We start from the raw sequence: 9,661 nt of genomic DNA on the forward strand, positions 1-9,661 counted from the left end.
TGTACACTGGATAGATGTACACACATACAGATGCACACTGGATAGATGTACACACATACAGATGTATACTGCATAGATGTACACACATACAGATGTACACTGGATAGATGTACACACATACAGATGTACACTGGATAGATGTACACACATACAGATGTACACTGGATAGATGTACGCACATACAGATGTACACTGGATAGATGTACACACATACAGATGTACACTGGATAGATGTACACACATACAGATGCACACTGGATAGATGTACACACATACAGATGTACACTGGATAGATGTACACACATACAGATGTACACTGGATAGATGTACACACATACAGATGTACACTGGATAGATGTACACACATACAGATGCACACTGGATAGATGTACACACATACAGATGTACACTGGATAGATGTACACACATACAGATGTACACTGTTATAAGTTCTCCGAATTTTCATTGATAATTTGTGCTAATTTATTGATTACAAGTCTTGAGATTGAAAGCATTTCCTTCGAAACGATACATAAAACAATTTAGTCGAAACTGTATGAAACTGTTAATCATATTTTTCGAGTCACAGAAGGCTGTCCGGTATCACACGCTTCAGTTTTGTTGAGGTATTTGGCTTCCAGTACCATTCTCCAAAGAAGATACCAAATTGTCAAAAACTATACTTTATGCTGGACTGACCTTTCCCAAAAACTATATGCTGGACTGACCTTTCCCAAAAAACTATATGCTGGACTGACCTTTCCCAAAAACTATATGCTGGACTGACCTTTGCCAAAAACTATATGCTGGACTGACCTTTCCCACAAAACTGTACTTTATGCTGGACTGACCTTTCCCAAAAAACTGTACTTTATGCTGGACTGACCTTTCCCAAAAAACTGTACTTTATGCTGGACTGACCTTTCCCAAAAACTGTACTTTATGCTGGACTGACCTTTCCCAAAAACTGTACTTTATGCTGGACTGACCTTTCCCAAAAACTATACTTTATGCTGGACTGACCTTTCCCAAAAACTATATGCTGGACTGACCTTTCCCAAAAACTGTACTTTATGCTGGACTGACCTTTCCCAAAAACTGTACTTTATGCTGGACTGACCTTTCCCAAAAACTATACTTTATGCTGGACTGACCTTTCCCAAAAACTGTATGCTGGACTGACCTTTCCCAAAAACTATATGCTGGACTGACCTTTCCCAAAAACTGTACTTTATGCTGGACTGACCTTTCCCAAAAACTGTATGCTGGACTGACCTTTCCCAAAAACTGTACTTTATGCTGGACTGACCTTTCCCAAAAACTATATGCTGGACTGACCTTTCCCAAAAACTGTACTTTATGCTGGACTGACCTTTCCCAAAAACTGTATGCTGGACTGACCTTTCCCAAAAACTGTACTTTATGCTGGACTGACCTTTCCCAAAAACTATATGCTGGACTGACCTTTCCCAAAAACTATATGCTGGACTGACCTTTCCCAAAAACTGTATGCTGGACTGACCTTTCCCAAAAACTATATGCTGGACTGACCTTTCCCAAAAACTGTACTTTATGCTGGACTGACCTTTCCCAAAAACGATATGCTGGACTGACCTTTCCCAAAAACTGTACTTTATGCTGGACTGACCTTTCCCAAAAACTGTATGCTGGACTGACCTTTCCCCAAAACTGTACTTTATGCTGGACTGACCTTTCCCAAAAACTATATGCTGGACTGACCTTTCCCAAAAACTGTACTTTATGCTGGACTGACCTTTCCCAAAAACTATGCTGGACTGACCTTTCCCAAAAACTGTACTTTATGCTGGACTGACCTTTCCCAAAAACTATATGCTGGACTGACCTTTCCCAAAAACTATATGCTGGACTGACCTTTCCCAAAAACTGTATGCTGGACTGACCTTTCCCAAAAACTATATGCTGGACTGACCTTTCCCAAAAACTGTACTTTATGCTGGACTGACCTTTCCCAAAAGCTATATGCTGGACTGAACTTCCCAAAAACTGTACTTTATGCTGGACTGACCTTTCCCAAAAACTGTACTTTATGCTGGACTGACCTTTCCCAAAAAACTATATGCTGGACTGACCTTTCCCAAAAACTGTACTTTATACTGGACTGACCTTTCCCAAAAACTATATGCTGGACTGACCTTTCCCAAAAACTGTACTTTATGCTGGACTGACCTTTCCCAAAAACTATACTTTATGCTGGACTGACCTTTCCCAAAAACTATATGCTGGACTGACCTTTCTCAAAAATACTTTATGCTGGACTGACCTTTCTCAAAAATACTTTATGCTGGACTGACCTTTCTCAAAAACTGTACTTTATGCTAGACTGACCTTTCCCAAAAACTGTACTTTATGCTGGACTGACCTTTCCCAAAAACTGTACTTTATGCTGGACTGACCTTTCCCAAAAAACTATATGCTGGACTGACCTTTCTCAAAAATACTTTATGCTGGACTGACCTTTCTCAAAAACTGTACTTTATGCTGGACTGACCTTTCCCAAAAACTGTACTTTATGCTGGACTGACCTTTCCCAAAAACTGTATGCTGGACTGACCTTTCCCAAAAACTATATGCTGGACTGACCTTTCCCAAAAACTGTACTTTATGCTGGACTGACCTTTCCCAAAAACTATATGCTGGACTGACCTTTCCCAAAAACTATTTGCTGGACTGACCTTTTCCAAAAACTATATGCTGGACTGACCTTTCCCAAAAACTATATGCTGGACTGACCTTTCCCAAAAACTGTACTTTATGCTGGACTGACCTTTCTCAAAAACTGTACTTTATGCTGGACTGACCTTTCCCAAAAACTGTACTTTATGCTGGACTGACCTTTCCCAAAAACTGTACTTTATGCTGGACTGACCTTTCCCAAAAACTGTACTTTATGATGGACTGACCTTTCCCAAAAACTATATGCTGGACTGACCTTTCCCAAAAACTGTACTTTATGATGGACTGACCTTTCCCAAAAACTGTACTTTATGCTGGACTGACCTTTCCCAAAAACTATATGCTGGACTGACCTTTCCCAAAAACTGTACTTTATGCTGGACTGACCTTTCCCAAAAACTATATGCTGGACTGACCTTTCCCAAAAACTGTACTTTATGCTGGACTGACCTTTCCCAAAAACTATATGCTGGACTGACCTTTCCCAAAACTATACTTTATGCTGGACTGACCTTTCCCAAAAACTGTACTTTATGCTGGACTGACCTTTCCCAAAAACTATATGCTGGACTGACCTTTCCCAAAAACTATATGCTGGACTGACCTTTCCCAAAAACTATATGCTGGACTGACCTTTCCCAAAAACTGTACTTTTTGCTGGACTGACCTTTCCCAAAAACTATATGCTGGACTGACCTTTCCCAAAAACTATATGCTGGACTGACCTTTCCCAAAAACTGTACTTTATGCTGGACTGACCTTTCCCAAAAACTATATGCTGGACTGACCTTTCCCAAAAACTGTACTTTATGCTGGACTGACCTTTCCCAAAAACTATATGCTGGACTGACCTTTCCCAAAAACTGTACTTTATGCTGGACTGACCTTTCCCAAAAACTATATGCTGGACTGACCTTCCCAAAAACTATATGCTGGACTGACCTTTCCCAAAAACTGTACTTTATGCTGGACTGACCTTTCCCAAAAACTGTACTTTATGCTGGACTGACCTTTCCCAAAAACTGTATGCTGGACTGACCTTTGCGAAAAACTATATGCTGGACTGACCTTTCCCAAAAACTATATACTGGACTGACCTTTCCCAAAAACTATACTTTATGCTGGACTGACCTTTCCCAAAAACTATACTTTATGCTGGACTGACCTTTCCCAAAAACTATATGCTGGACTGACCTTTCTCAAAAATACTTTATGCTGGACTGACCTTTCTCAAAAACTGTACTTTATGCTGGACTGACCTTTCCCAAAAACTGTGCTTTATGCTGGACTGACCTTTCCCAAAAACTGTATGCTGGACTGACCTTTCCCAAAAACTATATGCTGGACTGACCTTTCCCAAAAACTGTACTTTATGCTGGACTGACCTTTCCCAAAAACTGTACTTTATGCTGGACTGACCTTTCCCAAAAACTGTGCTTTATGCTGGACTGACCTTTCCCAAAAACGGTATGCTGGACTGACCTTTCCCAAAAACTGTACTTTATGCTGGACTGACCTTTCTCAAAAATACTTTATGCTGGACTGACCTTTCCCAAAACCTGTACTTTAAGCTGGACTGACCTTTCCCAAAAACTATATGCTGGACTGACCTTTCCCAAAAAACTATATGCTGGACTGACCTTTCCCAAAAACTGTATGCTGGACTGACCTTTCCCAAAAACTGTACTTTATGCTGGACTGACCTTTCCCAAAAACTATACTTTATGCTGGACTGACCTTTCCCAAAACCTGTACTTTAAGCTGGACTGACCTTTCCCAAAACCTGTACTTTAAGCTGGACTGACCTTTCCCAAAACCTGTACTTTAAGCTGGACTGACCTTTCCCATAGTGCAGACACTAGCGTTGTACTTCCAGAAGTATAAAATGCATTCCCTTAGAGAGCAGGATATGTCTTCTTCATTATCTATTGTTTGGCAGGTTTTGAGCACCCTCTCGCGGCGACTTCGAAAGCGCTCTTCTATGTAATCATGAGCCATGCGCTCTTTTCCGAATCCCTCGTAAGCTGTCACATTAACGGCTGAAAATCCTTGATGGTGCATGAAGGCCAGAGTGAAGATGACTCCGCCACACACAATCACTGTCAAGATCTTTTCCTTCGCCATCATGAAAATAGCTCTTTCCTGCCGGATGACACGGGTGTCTGCCTCCCGCAGTTGGCAGAACGAATGGACAGCGAGAGCTATGCCATTTTTTTTCCGATGGTAATTAAGGTGTCTGAAGGTGTCTCGTGATTGGAGGCGAGACAGGCTGCTAGGCTCCACCCACTTCTGTGACGTAATGGGAATGGTGGTGGATGACGGCTCGCTGTTTTACGGTACTGGTTATTTCTTCGAAGGGTACAGTGTATTTTGGAATATAATATCCTAGATGGCTTTTGATTTTATATATATATATATATATATATATATATATATATATATATATATATATATATATATATATATATATATATATATATATATATATATAGACACACACACACACACACACACACACACAGACACAGACACACATATATATACATATATATATATATATATATATATATATATATATACATATATATATATATATATATATATATATATATATATATATATATATATACATATATATATATATATATATATATATATATATATATATATATATATATATATATACTTATATATATATATATATATATATATATATATATATATATATATATACATATATATATATATATATATATGTGTGTGTGTGTGTGTGTGTGTGTGTGTGTGTGTGTGTGTGTGTGTATGTATATATATATATATATATATATATATATATATATATATATATTCATATACATATTCATATGTATGTACATATATATACATATATAAATGTGTGCGTGTTCCTGATCAGGGAAGATTCCACCAGTCTCCGAGCATCAGCATAAGGGAAGAATTATATCAAAGTACACAACGTAAGCAAATTAATACCCAGTAACCAAGATGCAAAAAATATCTGTAAATATGAATCGTAAATAACAAACAAACAAACAAAGAAAGTTTCGATTGGCTTACCGATCTCACGAAACTTCAAAATGAGCAAATACGACAAAGTACAAAAACAGCAAAAACGAAAATCAAGCACAGGAGAGAAATTGAATAAAAAAAATAAAAAAAAAAAATAAAAAAAAAATAAGAACGGCTTTTCTCTGATTGGAAAATAAAATGTCATCCTCATAAAAACTCAACAACAAGAATTAAAGGGAAACGTTAGATATGGTTCTTAAGAATGTAAGAATATACCCCGTTAATGGCACGCAAATTCAGCACGATATCTGCCCAGCATCCAAACAAAAGCGCCAAAAACTGTAACAAGTTTTTATACTGTAATAAGTCTTTATTTTTTTAAACTGTAATAAAAACTGTCACATAAGGGATGAGGTGTGACAGCCGACCAATCTGCCGTATGTCACCCAGGAACTTTTCCGCGGCCAGGACTGGGGCAGGATGTATGTAGGTCAAGGAAGGGCGAGACTGAAGGCGAAGGGACAGGAACAAGGCTTAGGACAAAGGAAAAGAAATAGAAGAGGCAGTATGAAAAATAAATAAATGAATAAAACCTATCATCAGATAATTATGGAAGCTCGGGTCTGGCCAGTTTTGAAGGAAAGTCGTGAATTATAAGGCAAAGATTCTGAATAGAAAAGTTACTATAGTGAGAAAAGAATGAGACAGTATAGAATAAGAGGATAAGAGTAAAGAACAGCTCAAGTAACACAAGGAAAAGAATGAACGCTAAGCTAAGTCAGGAAGAAGGAAAGGCAAACCCCAAAGAAACTTTTCAAGAAGATTCATAGGACAGAGAGGAAGAGAAAGAATATATAGAGGAATGGAAAAAAAGGAAAATAATGCAGAAGAAAATTAAAAGCCTCTCCATTTGCATTTTCCTCTGAACATAGATTCGATGCAGAAAAGGATAATTGGAAAAGAAGTGCGAAGAGAGATAAAGAAGAGCAAAGTCTACCATTACCATCAGTACCATCACCATCATTATCATTAGTAGCAACACTATTATTACCATGCGAGATTAAACGACGAGTTGGTAAACTAAAATGACACATCATGGAAAAAAGGGCTTAATGTCCAATTAACTCCATCCTCCATTAATCTTCCTGTGCACTCGGAGACAGATCCCTGGAGTAGACACGAGTTTTGAAAGCAGGTATGAATAAACATCGCGTCCTTAGCATCTGTGTCGATTCGGTCTCTGTCATGAAGTCATATAGAGAGAGACACGCATATAGAGAGGGGGAATATTTCTTTATTACTAGCAGTTATTTGTATCTAGCATAAAGTATTTCACAAAGAGAGACGCATATAGAGAGGGGGAATATACGTTCTTTATTACTAGCAGTTATTTGTATCTAGCATAAAGTATTTCACAAAGAGAGACGCATATAGAGAGGGGGAATATACGTTCTTTATTACTAGCAGTTATTTGTATCTAGCATAAAGTATTTCACAAAGAGAGACGCATATAGAGAGGGGGAATATACGTTCTTTATTACTAGCAGTTATTTGTATCTAGCATAAAGTATTTCAGAGAGATGCATATAGAGAGGGGGAATATTTCTTTATTAATAGTTGTTATTTGTATCTAGCATAAAGCATTTTAGAGAGAGAGACGCATATAGAGAGGGGGAATATACGTTCTTTATTACTAGCAGTTATTTGTATCTAGCATAAAGTATTTTAGAGAGAGGGATTCATATAGAGAGGGGGAATATACGTTCTTTATTACTAGCAGTTATTTGTATCTAGCATAAAGTATTTCAGAGAGATGCATATAGAGATGGGGAATATACGTTCTTTATTACTAGCAGTTATTTGTATCTAGCATAAAGTATTTCACAAAGAGAGACGCATATAGAGATGGGGAATATACGTTCTTTATTACTAGCAGTTATTTGTATCTAGCATAAAGTATTTTAGAGAGAGGGATTCATATAGAGAGCACGAGTAGACGTTCCAGAGAAAAAGTGCGCAACTGCTTTTTTTTTTGTGATTTTTTTCCATCGCATTCATTCCTTTGGTATCCGCTTTCCTGCTCCATTTTCCGTTCATTGAGCCAGGTGTACATGATTATTGCCTCAGAGTAATTATCTCTCTCTCTCTATATATATATATATTTTTTCGAAAATCACATGATTCAACCTCTCCATAATCATATGCATAATTACGCACACACCGCAACCAGAAACATACATATGAACACACGCACACACATACTCATGTATGTCTGTATATATAAATATATATATTTATATATATGTGTGTATATACATACATATGTATATATGCATACATATATATATATATATATATATATATATATATATTGTCAGTGTGAGTGTCAGGTTCTTAAAACAGTTAATAATCATAGGATTGTTCGTTAGAAAACCAGACACAAGACTACCTTACACACAAATTGATATCATTGACGGTAATATCATGACAAGAAATATGGACAGTAAATGATTATGAAAAATTAATATAACAAAAATGGTGAGAAAATTAAACAAAATGATTAAAACCAAAAGAATGACTAATAAAGAGGTTACAAATTAATCTTTACAAACAATAGTGGAAGGCTGGTGAAGAGACCAAACCGACAAAATAAAAACACAAAAATGAGGCTACATTAACAGCAATATGGAATGTTACTAAAATTAACCAAAGTCTAACTTATGGCATACGTCACGTACAAAGAAAAAGGTGTAACAGTACAGCTAATATGACAAGCAGAGTTAACAAAATTATATCAATGAGAAGTAATAAAAAAGTACAATATCCAACCAAATAAAAATGAAAATACAAATTAAAAGTAGAATAAAATCAACTCGGACAGGCGTTATATAAAGAAAATTAGCGTCCCTCTACTGTCAGATGATCCCAGTTTACTTACGATTTACGGTAAACATTGTAATCGATGTAGCACCAAATACCATGAGAAATATGAAGGGATGACGCCACGATTAGCCAGACATGGATCAGATGGTTTTGGGACGCCTCTCAAAACCGGCCCTTCTCAAGTGTAGGGTCCTATTCAGTAAACAAAATATCTGAGAACATTACACGAACAATAATTCATTTTCTTGATTCAACAAAAATAATAATACCTAATGATTGTCACTATAACTTAAAAAAGAAAATAAACGAAAACCATCATACCTAAAATGCCAAGAGTAAGTGTAAACAGCCAGTGTAATAAACCCAGGCTGGCGAATCACAACTGATCCGCTCAAAGGATTCGACCAAAACTCCGAACCCTGAACCTTCTAATTCGCACAATAAGCTGTGCGAGAATGTAACAAAAACGAAATAAAAAGAAGAAAAGATACTTTTCTTCCCAGTCAGGTTTTCCGGAAAGGAATCAGACAGATGAAAAACCACAAGCAAGATTATCAATCATTTATTCAATTCACGAAACCGAGTACACAGGAAAATAACAGAGCACAATAACACAAATGCAATATATATATATATATATATATATATATATATATATATATATATATATATATATATATATATATATATATATATATATATAATAGTACGACACAATGAAAGTTACAAACACGGTCACTGTAATGCCACCACACTGTTACATATAAAAATCACCGTAGTATCTCTACACTCGGTCACTTCGCTGCCACTATCACCACAGCACAAGGTCACGTGGCACGATTTCACCACAAATCACAGAAATGTTTCGACACCAAGAGCGATGTACCCAGAGAGCGAGCGGCCGCGGACGGGGAAGGGAGGTGAACTGCCCTGACAAGAGGAGGCATAATACGGAGTAAAGGAGGGAAATGAGAGTGGGAGAGGGAGGAGAGAGTATTGAAAAGGAAATATTTGACAAGACTCGAGACGAGTGATT

The 9,661-nt window shown here is 37.1% G+C and overlaps 1 protein-coding gene across 1 annotated transcript in view; it reads right to left on the reverse strand.

Annotated features, from left to right (window-relative positions):
- Positions 1–4,898, reverse strand: part of LOC113822702 (carbohydrate sulfotransferase 12) — a 14,522-nt gene extending 9,624 nt beyond the window's left edge. Inside the window, exon 1 of the mRNA XM_027375240.2 lies at positions 4,555–4,898. Within this exon, the coding sequence (XP_027231041.2) occupies positions 4,555–4,842 (288 nt within the window). The 5' untranslated portion in view covers positions 4,843–4,898. The remainder of the gene's footprint in view (positions 1–4,554) is intronic.
- Between the last annotated feature and the right edge of the window lie 4,763 nt (positions 4,899–9,661).

Source organism: Penaeus vannamei, chromosome 22, assembly GCF_042767895.1.
Source record: "Penaeus vannamei isolate JL-2024 chromosome 22, ASM4276789v1, whole genome shotgun sequence".
In the NCBI taxonomy this organism is placed as follows: domain Eukaryota; kingdom Metazoa; phylum Arthropoda; class Malacostraca; order Decapoda; family Penaeidae; genus Penaeus; species Penaeus vannamei.